Source organism: Orussus abietinus, unplaced genomic scaffold, assembly GCF_000612105.2.
Source record: "Orussus abietinus isolate OABI.00-Male unplaced genomic scaffold, Oabi_2.0 scaffold177, whole genome shotgun sequence".
NCBI lineage: Eukaryota > Metazoa > Arthropoda > Insecta > Hymenoptera > Orussidae > Orussus > Orussus abietinus.
In genome coordinates this window covers 130030-148074 of record NW_019394363.1, presented here as the reverse complement: position 1 = coordinate 148074, position 18045 = coordinate 130030, and the positions used below count along the sequence as shown (strand labels likewise).

The 18045-nt window shown below is 44.8% G+C and overlaps 1 protein-coding gene across 6 annotated transcripts in view; it reads right to left on the bottom strand.

Annotated features, from left to right (window-relative positions):
* Positions 1 to 18045, bottom strand: part of LOC105700450 (rap1 GTPase-activating protein 1) — an 80051-nt gene that overhangs the window by 30491 nt on the left and 31515 nt on the right. For 5 of the 6 annotated variants that reach the window (XM_012426285.2, XM_012426308.1, XM_012426324.1 and 2 more), the window contains 2 exons: positions 3976 to 4123; positions 3112 to 3204 (listed from right to left, as the gene is read on the bottom strand). In XM_012426285.2, coding sequence (XP_012281708.1) covers positions 3112 to 3204; positions 3976 to 4123 — 241 coding nt within the window. The remainder of the gene's footprint in view (positions 1 to 3111; positions 3205 to 3975; positions 4124 to 18045) is intronic. The other variant, XM_012426292.2, reaches the window with a different exon arrangement.

Genomic DNA, 18045 nt, shown 5'->3' with positions numbered 1-18045 from the left:
AAATTATATGCACATACATATTTTCATCGGTATTGCATGTACGCCATATATACGAGAGAACGCCACCGATTTACGACAAATTTTAGCGCCTCGGTCGAATAAATATTTATAAAAAAGTAGAGAGAATTTATAACGATTTTGTTTGACAAAACTAAGAAACGTTACTTTTCCTGGCATTGATCTACAAAGGATAAATAGTGCTCGCTGCGCCCTCTGGAGATGATAAAGATCTTCGTTACCACGAAAATATCACATCTCGATGCATCCAATGGGTAACCGTACTATGTGGTCAGTTACCGACAGAAACCTGTACTGAGGGAGGTTAACATGCAGAGTTCACGATTCCTAACCTACCGACCGCGAGTAAGACCTTATCAACAAAAGTAACAAGGATTCGAGATCCAAGAAACTACACTCCGCTTTATCACTTCATGTACTAATAGTGATATGAATGCACGGCACGTGAAACGAAATTCTCTCGTAAGGCCGAATTAACATTCGTCAGTAAAGTTGTTTTGTGAAGCGTTACAACGAGATAAGAATGCCCCGACATTAAGCAGAGCAGATTATACGTGTAAATATGTAAATAAAAATGTAAATCCGGGCTTCATCTCGAATTCGCCAACGTGAAACACCGTCAAACGGACTTAGTGATTAGCCGAGTCATAACTTAAGCTCGACCTAGATTTTAAGCAAACTGGCAGCCGATTTCGAGACCGGTAACGTATTGATCAAATGCCAACGACCACGTGGCCATTAAACCTCCAGTGCATGCGATTCAACCTCTGTTGCAAATTCCAATACCTCGTCCAGTATTCAGTAGGTGAGGTTTAGAACATTAAACTTCCGTTAATGAACATTTCAAGGAGATACTGCACGAGCTCTTGCCCTACTGTTCAAGCTAGAATATCTGATTATTGAACTTCATCAATCATTTATCGTTAGAAGAGGAAAGATAAAATCCACGGAATTAATTTTCAAATTTAATTCCTGCAGTGATAAAAATTTGTGAATTATTTAAACGTGACCCATTTATCCTTCCGACCTTTCCCATCGAGGGTGCATTATTTCGTAATATTGCAAACCTTATTCCCCTGCTTGCCTAGAATTTATTCGGTTCGATGTCTCGAACAACGCGGATTTTATTGCCTGAATACGAAACCGCCATCGGCTTCCTGTAGTGGTCCTCTATTATTATTCCGGCAGCAATACCGGCCGTCTCGGTTCAATTTAATGGCCAAGTGAAACTATAAATATCCCCTGTTAAAGTTAACAATTCAATAGACCCTGTTGCAGCATAATGAAATATGCCCGCCTCATTCATAATACGGCATACCATTAATTTTCCAATCTACAGCAGCCATCATAAACAGGATAATATTGTCTACATTTTTTATCATCTCGTTCACGTTAATGCTCCCATAAATACTGGCAAGATAATTCAAATTCCTAAAAGATATACGAAATTAAAAATATAATTTAGCTTGGAAAGATTCGAGGTTAAATCAGTAAGCAGCTTCTTCTTAAATTGAACGCAACAAGGGCCGTGATATCGCATATCAGATGTATGAAATTCAATCGACCTTAAACAAGGCGATTACAACCTACTCCAGGGAATGATCGAATGGTCTAGGAGGTTCATCGAAAATCGAGCTTTATCGAAAAACGTTCTCATGATAACTCAGCCTGAGATATTACGACCGGAGGGAATCGAAGTGAAATCAGTACGCACCATTTGCCGCCCGCTGAGGCGCAAGATCGAGATATATCGCTCGAGGATCTCGTCGACCGATCGACATTTGACGATGCAATTTCCATCCCGGAAAACCCGGCTATTCGGCGTCCCCGACAGGAAAAGTCGTGAAAAGGGGACACCGTGTTTCTAACGCGTGTACGGAATCAAGGGCCCCTTCGTGGCGCTGATCGATCACCTTCGATCACAATCGATCCGTCTCGATTGACCCGGCGGACCGTTTGTCTCGAATTAATGATGGCTTCCCCGAAGCTGGACTCGAAAAGGCATTCCCGAATTCTTTTTTTCACTGCGTGATTGGCCAGAATCCGTCCCTTGTCATGCCGCTCTCTGACTCTACTAATCATGATTAATTAGATTAGAAACTTATTCGACGTCCCAGCGCATTCATACGCCATTCAAGCTACCTACAATACTTCATTAACATTTAATAAAACTCACCGTTATATATAAATTCACCTTAAATATCTTACAATCCCTATCATATGATATGCCTTACGATCCCGAATTCTTGAATTGTATACTTTCGGAAATAAAGATTTTATGAATTCTATACAGCAGAAGTAAAGATTTTAATTGAGAGGTCACAAGAGGTAAAAATGGATATCCGAGATAATTTCCGGCACAGAAAAAAACTCTCGTCGATTATCCCTCTTTCCAAGGGGGTGGACCGTGATTAAGGGTCGTAGAAATTCAAGGGTCGTGACAAAATCGATCACGGCGCGCGTCGATCGCGTCCGATCATCTCGATTGATCCGAGGGTATATTTATCTCGAAATGATTACAACCTCCTGCGAATCGGGGTGCGTCTCGAGGAGGACCACCGCGTTTAGCGCGTGACTGGGCAAGATCCGCCCTGCGTGGCGCGCGACGCACGAGAGCTTTATCGAATCACGCTTGGAACGCTCACGATGCATGACCGACCGATTAGCCACATCGCGTGTAACGCGCGTGTCGGCAAGGACGGCGCGTGAAAAATCGGGTTCATTCATCTTCCAGAAGTACGAGAGCCGGACACGGTGGACCCTCTCGCCGTGGCTATTAATCCGAGCCAGACTAGGAGCCGGCAATTGCAAATCGAGCTTAATCTTGCTACGTAATTAATTCAAAGCAGAAGTAACTAATGTGTACATTTGGAAAAGATTGACGTTAAAAATGATACCTACGAGAAGGTTAAATGCTACCGGTGCAGTTATGACGATAAGGGGGGGAATTATTTCCTATTCAAATATGTCTCGCCGTAAAGGCGGAAAAGGGACTTTAGCACGAAATGGCACGCGTGACGGAGGCAAAAGGTCTTTGGAACGAGTGATCACTCCAAGGGTGAATACTCGGTGATGTAACGTTTCAATGCTCACCTGAGAGAAGTACGGAGGAAGGACGCAACGCTGGTCGTCGAGGCGCGAACTCTGCACTCTCTCGAGCAGCTCAAAGAGGTCCTGGGTTGTCCCCTGCAAATGAAATCGCGTTACGAGTTAATGGTATATATGCACGTGCACGTCTGGGAAAGAGGTCGTCGACGAGTCATGCAGAACGCGAAACTAATTGCCGATTCTATTAGTCCGTATGAAATGTTTTACGAAATTATCGACGGTCGTGAGACTGAAATTAATCGTATTCAGGCGAATCGTTAAGGCAACGTCGACGATCATTTTTCATATTTACTTTCTTCCAATCGTATGAATAAAGGAAGACAACCCCTCCTTTTCGATCTAAAGGCCCTAAGAAAGACCGCGATACTCCTGAAATTTCATTTAAAAAAAAAAAAGTGATCTTAGTTCTAGTTGGGCTAAATAACAAAATTTTTTTTTTAATGAAATTCACGAGCATCGCATTCTTCCTTAGGGCCTTCACAATCACATGCCGAATTTTCAAATGATTCGGTACGCCCAGTTTGGAGAAAATTGTTGCAAATATTTTGACGTTTCGACATATGGAATTACCCTTTCGTATCACCTTAACCGTTTTGAAGTTACGAAATATTTTTGGTTCCATAATATCGATAATACGTAATATCCATAGTACATAACAAAGTTGACGTACGTAGCAATGAAGTTTCCTTTAAGGGGTTGAAACACCAGATTTATTATGTCACTCCAACCTTCCATACCAAAAATGTACTCGTTTTATGATTATTTTTTCACCGGGATAGATAAAGATTAAATAACGGGGAATAAAGAAAGCCAAACGAGACCCAGATCTCAAAGGTCCAGGACGCTCACCCTTACTTTCTCGGAGGCCGTGGACCGGACGGCGATGGCCTGGTGACCGGTGCGGGCGCCGCCACCCCCGCCGCCCCCGCGAACCTCCTTCTCCGTGGCGCCCCGTGATTCGGACTCGCAGTACACCGACCGATCCAGCTGTTGTCTCCTGAAAACACATCCCCTGAGATATTAGTGTCTGGCTCGAGTCAAGGGGCCGCGGCGCCGGCACGAGAGGCGCAGGGGTGCACCCCCTGCGAAGAGCCGGCGATGCGGCCCGTCTAATGGCCGTGCTGCACGCAACCGCACGCAACCGCACGCGACTGCACGCAAAAGCATCGACGGATTCGGTAAATGCATCTGGTGGCCCAGCTGCGGACTTTCGGCTGTCCTTGACGCCCTCGCAGCCCTTAATGGGGATCTCTTAGCGTTCGATACCGACTGAGTCATCTACTTCTTCAGCTTCGTCCTCTTAAGGGGAAGTCTTAAAAGGGGCGAGGGCGAGGGGAATAATGCGACTCGGAGCAGAGATATTATGTTTGCATACCTCTTTTGATGTACTAAATGACTGGGGAAATCGTTGCGCGATGTTTGTAATACAGGGGTTGCATTTAATGTTGTCGGATAGCGGGGATAAAAAGAGACGAAAAATCGCCGTCCTCTGCTGGCAGATTTGTGTGTGGTCTTTTTATACAATTACTCGAAGTCCATCGCATAATTGTGGGGTTATTTGGTAAATTGTGGACAAATGATAATCGATCGGTTAACACGGAGGCGAATTAAATTGATTGCCTTTCTAGCCACCGGAGTGGAAATGCGATTGAGAGTTTACAATGACTTGAATTCGGCATTGTCTCGATTTACATTCTCTTTTTATTTTTTTTCTTTTATCTTTTTCAAGCCACCCCGGAACATGGACTCACCCCTACTGGACCCAGCGCCGGCTGTGAGCGAGCGAGAGAATTCCCATCGAGGAGGATCCCCAGGGATGTCAGGGGATCGGCCGGCAAGAATGAAAGCGCCAAATTCGGGGAAAGTTAAAAAACCACCCGGTCGAAAAATAACGGCTTCCGATTTGACACGACGCGTAGGAAGCAATTATTCGTCCGCACGAGCGGCCAATAAATCATGGTGGTCCGCTCGTTACTTTTCATTATCGTTAAACATCCGCCGTCCCTCTGGGCTCTCTCAAGAGACCTTTTAATTTTTTTTTGTTAAGAAAATTTAAATGAAATCCTTCCGAGAGGCGACATGTTCTCGATACATATGTGTAAAATTCGAGATACTAGCCGTTTTTGAAAATCCTATTAATTTTTGTCGTCGAACGTCTGTCGTCCCTCCGAACTCTCTTAAAAGGGCCAATCATTTTTTAAAATTAAATCTAAGGAGTAACATTTAAAGTGAAATTCTTTCGGCATACAGGTCTTCGTATGAGATGTGTAAGGCTAGATGTACGAGATATTATATTTAAATTCTAATAATAAAATAGAAAAATTGAAACGCGCCGATATCATCTTGCTTATCGAACCACCCTGTATATCGCACGTCGTTGATCCGTTTGCCGTATCTTGCGAGGAATGCTTATGTGCACTTATATGCGCATCCACGAGTTACCTCTTGCCCTCTCATTTTCTAGCTCGATCACCCTGACACGCGGTCAACCTTCCCAACATGGTCTTTAGACGAGCACGAAGTGATGGACGTGGACGTCGTAGCCGTATTGGAGGACGTCGGGGATATTGCGGCGACTGCATTTAACTTTACGACTTGGAAGAGGATGCAACACTCCCGGCAATCTTCGTTGATAAAACGGGAACGAGCAGTCGTCGGCACCACTTGTACAGGAATTGACACGGAGCCGAACAACCGATCTCGAGGAGAGAAGTTTACACGATGTAAAGTAGCGCCGAGTTGCGGAAGAAAATCCCGGATCTTTAATTCTATCGCGATCAGCGGTAGAACTACACAAATTGTTATTTACTGACCTACGTAATACCGCACGTCCACGTAAGGCCACGTAAAGCGCACTATTTATCGGGTTGTCCTCGTTTCAGATATGCACTCGATAACGAGGGAAACAAATTAACGGCAACGGAGAAAGGAGAGCGGAATATAAGGACTTTTGTCAGGAGGCAGATTAAAAAAAAAAAAAATAGGATACCCTTTAAATTAGGATAAGACTTTCCGTCCAATTTATTTATTTCAAATTACAATCCATCTTCTCCTTGACCGTTAAAAACGGCTTTTGAATTGTATAGGCTCAATTGGACAAATTGACAAATGCCCTCGCTGATGGCTGGGATTTCGTTATCCGCCGGTGGACATTCCTCGAGAGCCGGCAGAAACGTTCCTGCGGGTTTCAGCTGCGAGATGACTGCATCGCTGCATCGCCGCGTCACTGCATCACTGCATCACGGTGCCATGTCCGCGCAACGGCGGATTAATTGCAGCGAAGTTTCAATTGAGCGAGCCGCACGCAGGTTCGATACGTACGCGCATACCTTGCGCTTGAGTGCGTGCCAACGGAGTCGACGAAATTCCCTATTGGATTTCTAGGACGTCGTGATCCCGCCGACGTCCCGTCGGTTTTAATCGGATAAACTTCGCGGCGAGTTTCATGCCCAGTTTCATGGAAAATGACAACCCCGTCAGCCCCACCGGCGATTTTCCCCCGAAGCCTGCCGTCAAATTTCTTCCAAATAACGCCCGCGCATCGGCGAAAGCAATTACATTACACATCGGGGTTTAGAATGCGGACTGACGGAATTCAGACGAAATATCGACGGAATCGAGACGAGGAACGACAACGTCTTATGCGTTTCTAAATAGATATTCTGATAATTTGCTGCGTAAAAATATTTCATAATATAGACACTAGATAGATTTAAAGGAATTTTGTTAACTCTTCCTTACATTACTTTGGACGTATTTAATTACCAGTGGATATTTCTTTGAGTCAGCCAACTTCTTTTCTCAGGGTGATTCCAGGGAAAGAGGACGTTCATGAACGAGTCCTGAAAATTCAGTTTCCGCATTCCCTGCGACAAATCCTGCCGGCACAGGTGTCGACCAGCGTGACGACACATCTTGGATGACTTTTCATCGTTAGGACGACACCGATCAGGAAAATGGCACGAGCCCTCCCGTGGCGGCTAAGCGTCAGTTCGAAATACAGTTTTTCGCAGGTCGCGACCCCCGAACAGATGTCCCACGGGAGCGAGAATAATAGGCACGTTAATACGGCACCACCTCGGCCCGCGGATGATGGATCGCGCTAGATTGGCCCTTCATTGCCCTCGCCGTCCACCTCGGCCCGAGAAGAGGAGAGGGGAAAACACGCCCGGCTGCCTATTCCGAGGCTGTCCAACATAAAATAGTCATCGAACCCCTCATTATGCTGGCGAGGATGCACACCCGGTCGCGGACCTACCAAAGGGTTGCCGCAGGTTGTCGCGGACTCGAGCCGAGCTTGACTTTCGGCTTAAACGATCAACGGTTGCATAAGTCCATTGACGGTTCGACTCGGGGGTGATCGGATCGTAGGGGATGGTTTTTTTTTCTTTTCTTTACAGGAGCATTTCATTTATGATTAATCCTACATAGAATTCCGATCATTGCGAGGTGTGTACGCGGAGGGGGAAGCGCCTGCATTTAGCCCGTTCAGGGTAAAACGGCATTGCATAGGGAGAAATAGCGCATACATCGGTCATGATGCACCGAAAAGTGAACACCTGGCCGCCGATCAAAGGAAGGGTAACCGCAGGTTCGTTCAACTCGAGATTGGTTTGCCTTTCGGCTCAAACGATCAGCGGTCGTATTGTTAATGGTTCGACTCGAGGGCGATTCGAAATCGAAAGGAATATTTTTTCAGACGTGATTGAAAATCGGGGGGCATGTTTTTTTCTCAGTCATATTTAATATCTGTGATTTTATCCGGTTTGAAGAAAGCGCGACTTCAACCAACGCCGTATATTACTTTTGTATAATAAATATTTATACGTTGAGATACGTGAGAATAATTCCGTTTATATCATTAATCGGAATTCTTTCAACGAAACCCATTGGGAAAAGGCTCGGGTCCCTTTATCACTCCAACTCGCTGGCAATTCAAAAGTAACCGCAGGTTGGTTTGGTTTGACTTTCGGCTTAGACGATCAACGGTCGTATCGTGAATACTTAAGTTGTCCTTTTTATATTTTATTTGAATAATTCTGCATACGATAAAGTATACATGAAGGGAGAGAAAGAAAACGTCAGGTTGCTTATATTCTGAACCTGAAATAAAATTGATTCGATGACTTACGCCCGATTTAGGGATTACGGCAGATTGTGTATGCCCCCCGATAGAACCTGAAAGATTAGCATAATTCCGTCGCGAATGCAGTTTCTCACCCGATAAACTTTTCATCTAGATAATTTTCGGCGACACTCGAGATTACACCGAGAACATGGCGTTAAAGTAGGATTATCGCGTAATGAGATCTCTTCCTCCTGAACTTCCACCGTGTACCCGAGATAATTAATTCTCGCCGAGGTTGATTTATCGGTTTACATGACATGTAGGTAAACTCCTTTATCGCGATCGGTAACTCTGAAAAACATTTTAATTTCACGCCTGATAGCGTATCGAAAAACTTCTTTTCCGCTATTTTCTTTCATTTAAGTAATATTAATACTCCTCTCAAGATGAGATAATTCGCTGGAAATATTCCTTATGGACATCGCGCAAGAGAAAAAAAAAGAAGGCTTGCAGACTGTATCGAGTCAAATCACGCGCTCGATTTCGTAATTCGTTCAATAATGTAGAACGCGTCCGTGCAGTTTCCTCGACACGGTAAGGCTTACCGCATCGCTATTATCGTCCTTAGGGACTCCTTTTACAGCAAGGTCCATGTTAATAATCGACGCCCGAGTTGGCGAGCTCTGCTTTGGGAAAGCGAACGGCAGAGACCGAGTTATCGAGTGCTGCCTGCAAGAGAATCGATCAAGATCAGCCTGTCCGAGTGTTTGGCAACCGGATAAACGATCACCCTACGTCGTGCCGTTTCTTGCCAAATTTTTACGCAATTCATAATCGCGCCGAGACGCCGAAGAAAGGAAGTTCAACGACTTCCCTCGGTACTTTGGAAATTGTAATACATTAAAATTTCCCGAATAAATTTCACCTGTTGAATTTAATAAATCTGCGCGTTCGCGTAACTTCTTTGACGGTGACATTTCTAAATTAAAGAAAGTAATTAAATATTATTAATTATTCTCACTTATTCTTCCACGGGATGACCTAACGCGTTCGGTACCGATATTTTAGGAATAATTATTCTCACTTGGATTAGTTTTACTTCAATTCGAATGTCAGTAAATAACCGGGAAAATGTATCGTCTCAATGCTAATACACACATATGAATATAGAGAATAATGAACCGTAAAAAAAAGAGGGTTTCACTTTTCGAAACAAAAAGTTACATGTACTACCATGGCGTAAGAAATTTCATTAAAAAAAATCGGCGATAATGACGTCATGTCGAGGTGAAATAAAAGTGTATGTAGGACTCAATTTAGACATTGAAATACTTCGGAAATGGGGATAAAATATCGATCGGGCAATGCGCAGGTATTAATTGGAATTACGGTAGTGCACTTCGGCTTTACTCGTACATGGCCGAGTATGTAAAGCGACGCAAGTTCGACGCGGCCTTTAGGGACCTCGGTGACACACGCATACGCGCACATACACACGTGCGAGTAACTCGACAAACGACATTACTTGCTGCCGTTGAGATCCGTCAAGTGCAAATGCTGCAGTCAAAGGCTTATTCGCCTGGAACCAATCTCGACCCGTACGGAGACTGTAGCTGCTACGTACGAACGTAAACGCGTGCTTGAAATTAAACGCCGAGCACGTATGATTGACTACAAGGATAATGGGCCCCTTTATTAGCGAATGTCGCACCGATTGATATGGGCAATACCCTAAGCCGCATTACGCGGTGTTAAGCCGCGTTAAACAGAGCTCCAAGAAGGAGATTTCGAGTTGACCTTTCGTTAAATAAATCTCTCTACATGGTAATTTTCCGCCATTATTTAAATAAAATATTTCCAGAACCATGACAATATTTACGGTGCGTTGGATGAGATGGATCCACTAATTATTGCATCGTTGGTTAATTGTTCATTAATTATTAAAATTGCATTAAGTCGAGGGAGAAGAAAGGAATTGTTTGTGGATTTATTTGGTATCTGATAAGAGCTAGATCGAGGGTACGTGGCGGTACATTATCTGTAGTTGACTCAAGTCGGGGGCTCAGATTTTCATCAAATTATGCCGTTTCCCGATGTCGAGTTTGTCCGGTACGGTAGCGGAAGTAGTATCGAGAGGTCGAATGATGTCGGGCGCAATTTCTGCGGAATTACGGGCGTACTGGTAATTCCGAGCCGTGCGAAATTGCACCGATGTAATTTAATCGAACGGGATTCAGCGGGAACCAATTTCGCGGGACTTAAGGGGTCTCCTCCGGTGCAATTCGTTCGCGAATGTCGCGCCTCCGCGTCACGCCAAACTTTTCCAATATCCGCGAATTATTCCTGCTCGGCAGGAAATTTACATATTTCATTTAATTTTGCCCCCCGCCATCGTCAAACGTTCCCGAGACACATAATTCAGGATGCACGCGATGTAACCTACAATATTCCACATTATGCCCTAATATTTCATGCCCAAATTCTAGAATTACTTTACAAATAATGAATCGATCTGTCGAATTTTATGCCTCATAAAAATCGTCAATAATTCCCAGTCGCTACCTGTTGGTGCACCCCCCCCCAAAAAAATGAATGGGATGATAAAGACATTTCGGAAGCGCAGGGTATACGACGAACCGACGCGACAATTACCGAGAAAAATGTGACTGCAGCCGAATTTTTTTTTTCCATTAGTCAAGTAAGAATTATGTCCGCATGCCGGCATAATATATGCCGCATTCACTCTCGTAGGCAAACTAGGGAAATATACACATCGAGCCCCCCCCCCCCATTGATCGGCGGGCCCACTTTACGTCATTCATGTCAACCGGAGCCCCACTGGGGCGCAACAAAAGCCGAGATGCAAAATTGCATCCGGAGCGCCGATCTCTCCCGTGCACGTCCGTCTCTGAGGGGGACACTCGTGCGTGCAAGCGAGCGAGCGTGCATGCGTACACGCACGCATAGATGAATGAGTGTAGACCCTGTTGGCCCAGCAAACAATTATTTCCCATTGTAATTATGAATATAATAAAAATTTTTATTTTCTTCCCTTTATCGCGTTTATTTGGCGTGCCTTTACCTCCTCCCTAATAATTTTTCAGGTGTTACTCACGTCACGTCAATGTAAATTCGCACGTTAAGAAACGGAAGCGAGTAGAAAAGTGAGGCACTCGTCCATTTACTTCCATTTTCCACGGTTAATTGCTAATTATATTCATCCCGTGTGTCGGTATCGAGGCAATTAACGTAAACGATTCCCTAAGTGTCGGTACGTTATCGTGCGGTGATAAATACCAAAGTCAGTGTTCTGGACTTTTGATAGGTGTACCGAAACGTGTTATCAGTTTCATATAGGAATATTATTCGAGAGGTAGTTCAACGGAACACCATCGATTTTTCAAAGTGATTTATAACTCGCGATCCGCGAGTGTCACCCAGAGGAACGGGTAGATAACGTCACGCGGCCGATTATCATTTCTGCCACCTCGGCACTCGACGTGACAAAAATTGGGCCGTCCAGCTCCCCGACAATTGGACCGGATTAACAGACGGAAAATGACCCTTCATATTTATCGCCGCCCTCCTGCTTATGGGACAAACGCGGCACTGCGTGCAGGGCTAAGTGCACGCGTGCCCACACATATGTCGCGTCATTACGCGGAGAGCTATCGGGAGGGGCCGGAGGCACGGGATGACACTTTCGAAAACTTCTCATTTACATAACCATATATCTCCTCTCATTACTATTATTACGAGCACCCGGCCATTGTGCGACGTTCGGCGTAGCACACGGCGATGCGTATCCCGTTGACATTAGCATTTCAACGGAAATAGTGTTCACGCCTATTCACGAGCTCTCGATTGACTCGCCTCGAGGCAGCCTCCTCTTCCTACCGGGATCCGCGAGAGGATATTACAAGTCCGACAAGGCGGACTTCGCGAGGAGAGAAGACGTCGTGGAAATCCTCTCCCCGGCCCCAAAAGGACCGCCTCGACGTTTTCATCCCCCGATTGGACCTCGGATTTTATTACCTCGCCGGTCCGCTCGCCGATTGAGAATTTCTATCGCGGCCTGCGCCAAGGCTCGAGATATGTCCTCCTCGGGCTTAAAGGGAGCCCGTGGAAGACACTAAATAAATGTTGAATCCATTTGCGCGGATTTTTCAAACGCCCATTTCCCCGGTAAATCGATGACAAGGGGGGCCTCGGAAAGCAGCTTTTCTGGATTAGCTTAAATTGTTGCGGTGTCCTGATTTTTCGAATTTCAATTCCCTGACTCCTGGGGACGCCGATAAAATAAGGCACCTTGGATGGTGCCTGAATGGTCGTACAATCGTAAATATGGGGTTGTGTTAATATTTTTTTTTCAATAATTTCACTGTAATAATACCTATCCTTGGGGTACGGTAGACATTTCTGTATAATCCAAGGAATTCTGAATAATCCGTGGTTGGCTTCACCGGGCATGGAATATCTTTGAAAATTGCGAAAAGAACACCATGGCGGATGCGCTTCATCGGGGATCCGTGAATCAGTCGGCGGAGAATTTGGGAGGCATTTCCGATCGCCAGGACTCGATCGGGGAATCCTAATCCTCGACGAATTCGACAATCGATCCCCGGCTAATTCCCCCCGAAATTCATCCGACAAGCGTCCAGCGATTGGCTATAAATTCCCGGCCACAATGCGGCCGGCGATTGCTCGCTGCGCGTGTACCACCGATGTATGGGGTTAATAATAATCCCCTTATAATGGAATTACCAAGGGCTTAGCATCGGGTGCCATGTGGGTCAGTTCGATTCCAGAGGCCGAGTCATTCCGGGATGTAAGTCGGGGCGCGAAACAATTGCGCGTGCAGAGCACCGTGAAGCGTTCCTCTATAAATCGCCGCAACTTTTGCCGGGCCTTTTGGCTGCAAACGAGGTCGACATGGCATTTATGCCGCGAAACTTATGTCGCGTGCCCTCGCATATGCCATGGCTTGTCCGATTTAGGACCATGGACGCATTCTCCCGAAGCCTCGTATTTTTTAATCATTATCGGCCCGGGTTTACTTGCTCCACTGCCTTTTCTTTTCTTTAACCAATCCTAAGCTAAAAATGTTGCTAGAACAAATACACCGTTATAAAGTATCTCTGTATCCACACTATAAATAAATAAATCGGAGAAATTTAATATACGCCGAAAAAAAAAAAGAAAAATGGCAAAACCCAAAAATCGAAGTTGATTTTAATCGATTGATTTTTATTTTTAAAAAGAAGTCATGACTTTTATCAGCCCCGATATGTAATAACCACGTGTATTGTCTAATATCTCGATAATTACATGTATTTTTAGTCAATCGATATATGTTAGCCTCTGATTCGCACGAGTTTTATTTTTAGATGTGATATTTTTTATGTGAATAAATTATGACAATGGAGTTCACTAGTCCAGGTCCTTCTCTTCTTGGTGGAAATAAAAATGCTAAATTACGGGCGGTGAAAAATTGTTACGTCAAACGTCGAAGTTACGATGATTTAAATTTTGTAAATGATTTTATACATTGCATGACTCTTTTGTGACGTTCTTTACGTGGAACCGGGCATTGAAGTGTGTTGGCATCTCCTAGCAAGCCTATTTCTATGACGTGCTGACTAACGTACCGCAACTTACATGCGTTAATGTCCACGCACAAGGATTCAGTTAAGAAGCGACTCGGCCGCGCGGAATTCCCGGACACGGATTCCCCTAATTACTCATTTCCGGTGCCACTCGATTTCCCCGGTTTGGACTGCCGAGCTTTACCGATGTCCGCTGTTGGAAACCGAAACCCGGTAGAGCCGGAAACGCAATTAAGAATTTCTGGAAAGGGAATAATGGGTTGGAAAAATAAACTGGACGTCTGCCATCGGTAATTTTCCGCTCAAACTACCGCGTGCAGTGCAACCCTCCCGAGGGAGTATCTATTATGCACTTGACATATCACATCCAAGTTTCTGGCACACGCTTATCAGCGATAAGAGATTCAACTTTTCTTAAAACTACCCATTAAAATACTTCAAACTGGAACTTCTTTCAGTACACCATATTTCCACCCTTAACCATCATCCTAAAACATTTGCAATCTAAATTATCTATATCGCAAAAGTCCTTCTCGCCAAAAAAAAAAAACCTCAACGCCTAAAAATCAAACTGGAGCATGTCCGATAATCACATGTATCGCTTAACAGAATGAACGAAGAATGTGACTGCACCTCGATGGTTACAAATATTTTTAAACCAAAATTGAATCGCCATCACTATTACCTCAACAGAGTATGTCCTTTTTATTTACACGATTTTTACTTTTAGGTGTTGCAATTTGTTATCCTTTTTTTTTTTCTTTTAGCGAGCAGGGATTACGGATGCAATTGCTTTTCCAGAATTACGTAACAGGTTTATCCAAGTCTTGTCATGTTCCCACTTTGCATTCCCTCGGTTGCTTTTATTCTGAAAGGTGCTCTTCCTTTTTTATGTACTATAGAATTTAGAGCTCCCAGCGAAGTCGCGCACACTCTGACGTAAGCGCGACGTATAAATTTCATCGTGGATCGACACGCTGACATGCTCGAGTGGTTGAAATGTATTCATCTCGTGCTTTGAAGGGAGTGTTTGCGCCCGGCGTCGTAATATCCATCGGAGCGTGTTAGGCGTTTCGAGCATTTCAATCGAAGCGATCGCCCTCGCGCCGATACGCCCCGAGATATATCGAGATATATCGAGATACCGCGGGGATTTTCAATCCGGGATCGCCGCGTGGTAAATCGTCGATTATCGTAGGGTCGATCGACAGGGATGCCAATTTTACGAGCATCCACTATCCGCGGTCTACCGACAAATGCAAGCTACTCCTTCGAATCGCGGCAAAACCTGACCTACCCTCCTGGAAAAGCTCCTTCTCCAATTTCCTTATTTTCCCAATCACGCATCCTTTAACAAGACACCGGTCGTTTTCTCATTTCACCTCTAAGTAGGGGGAAAGTCGTTTACCCGGGGAATGGTTCCGCGATCGATATTCTTAATCAGTGATCGATGATTGCCCCCATCAATCTATCGGATCGATCACGATTGCCTCGGAAAGGGGCAAGAAGCTGAGAGGCCGGCAAATTGACCCCGCAAAAACCGACTTCCGGGCTCCCTTAATGCCCCGCAAAGTCGACTAGTCATCGAGAACGTTTCACTCGTCCTTAATTTGCTTTTAATTTCGCTTAAGGAAAAAAGGTCTCCGAGGTACCAGGAAGCGGACTGACCCCGATAGATAGAGACGCCGTCGTTTGAGTGCGTGCAAATGTTTGCGCAGCCAAGAGAGCGAAGTGCCACGTTCTCGTGAACGGTGGAAACCTCTAAGAGGGTCGACTAATTCGCCCCCAGAAAATCAACGAAAGAAACTAAAACGCATCCAAAGAGATTCCATATCTCTTGAAGAAAATCTGAGATCCCGGCACCTAACGTAAGAGGTGGTAGAAATCAATGATATTAAATTAAAGTTCGTAAATATCATAGTACAAGTTCACGTTCCAGAATTCAAAGGAGGTTAGACAGAAATAACCAGTCTTTTGATACACGAAATTTAAGCGATTGAATGAAAATAAAAAAAAAAGGATAAAGATATGCGATAGGGCGAAAAGTTAAAAGAACTCGCGAAGAAATTAATTTCGTATCATTTTGAGGTGTCCCTAACGTCAAATATATTCTACACTTAGGTAGTGAGAAAATTTTAGAGAGGGAAAATATCTCTCTAACCTCCCTTGGGTAGTCTCCTCTATTTCTATAAGCCCATGGGGAAAGGCGTGTTGCAGGGTGTACAATATATCACAATACTGTCTGCGGGAACCCGTTTAAGAAAAATGTGGGACTTTTGCGCGGCGTGGCCCCAAAGGGAAGAAAACGAGCGTGTTTCGTGGAAGACGGCTCTCGCGGGAAGTTTTCCTCGCTTAGGAGCGCAATATCGCGTGCGCCACGCGTCACGCCGTAGGCGCCGCATCCGCGTGCCTTTAGTAAAGAGATGAAAGAGGAAGATTCTCCCTAATTAAATGCATTCCATCGCGTTGGGTAACACGGAGCCGGGTTCCTGTGCGTTTTCGATCACCCCGATACATAAGCCGAGGGGGGAGACGCACTTAGAAAGGACCCTTGTCGGGAGGAAAGCGCGAGTCGTAAAATACGAATCCGAGGCCGTGGGGGAAAACCGTCGAGCTCGAAAAACGGGGAAAACGACGCGCTCGAGGGTTTACGGTCGCAGGATTTTCCGGTAATGCGATTTCCTCGGATAGATTACGGCCTGCTTCCTTCTCCGCTTCGAAGATATCCTAGTAAGCAGCGTTCACTGGTTTCGAAAAATTTATGCGGACGCGATGAAACATTTACTGTGTACGCGAAGCCGGGTTTTAATTTTCTCAATTTTAATGCCCTACGTAGGTAATTATCGAGAACCCAAGGAGCAGATCTAAGTCGGAGCTTGTTAAGACTTAATCTGGGTTGCGAGGTGACGACGCATACGATGGGCAAAGAGACATTGATATAAAAAAATTCTTGGGCAATTAAAGTTTCGATGTGATTATGGATGGACTTGGAATGTTCCCGTATCAACGTTTCGACGCATTCCTCTCAATTAATAGAATTTTCTTTACGTTTGATGGGTTTTTAATTTTTCCTCTAATATGTGAAATTATTGCGCGTATCGTCGGTGGGACTAATTTTGAAACTCGATATCTTCATTGGCATAGAAATTTATGCTCAATGTCTTAATCGGTGTCAAAATGAACGCTGAACATCCCCGCCCGCCAACCTGAGGCGAGGTTGCACGGTTCGTTCTTCATTTTGTCAAGATCGGCACGAGGCAGCACTTGTCTCGAAAGGTGAGCGTCGTTTTTAAACACCGTTTCCTCGTTTATCCGAGCAATTCGAAGCGAGTAAAATAACGATGGATCATCCAGCCATTAAGGAGTTCTTTGAAAACGCCGGTTCGGCAGCCATCGGCGTGGCCGAGTTGTAAGTCACGGTGTGAAACGTCAGCATTCATGGGGGAAAGCGCCATTACCGCGGACTTTCCGGGCGTCCCCGAATTTCTTTTCTTTTCTTTTTTTTTCCTTAGCAGTTTTTTCTCCCCACGAGGACTGAGGAAAAAGGAGCGAGCCTCGGCGATCGGTAATGTGGATGGGCATGAAAATCGGCATCGGGTCCGGACTAGGTGAATCGGATGGGAACTGCGACAGCGAGAGACATCCCTCGGAATAATTCCCCCCTGAAAAGCTCCCCTTGAGACCCCCACGAATCCCCATGGATGGGGCAGAACGCGTCGCCCAGAGGGGTGACTCGCACCTATACTTTTCTATACCTTCCTGTGCCCGTCTATAGACACCTCTACCCGTCTATAGACACCTTTACCCACCTATGGAGAGGAGAGGACTATTGTGTCCGATCGCCCTCCTGCACCGCCAATTGAATTGCGGTTATTCTATTCGACGCGATTTACCGAGATTACGAATATCAGAAAATCTCCAGAAGGTCCAATTTTCCTGGCGATTGATGCCGGACTGGACATTGCGACAAATTTTGTAAAATGTCGATTTCGACAATGTGACCTAAATTGAACTGTAACAAATGTTCATTCACAACGCCACAAAATTGTAACATACAGACATATTTTTTGTTCTTTAATTGCCATAAGTATATGAAATGTTTATCGCCGTTGCCAGACAATACAAACAATATAAAATCAAGAGATGATACAAAATCGCTTCGTATTGATTTGCAGAAGACATATGTTGAATTTAATATTTTTGCACTGTCTATCTACACGACCTCAAACATACGTATCCTCATAT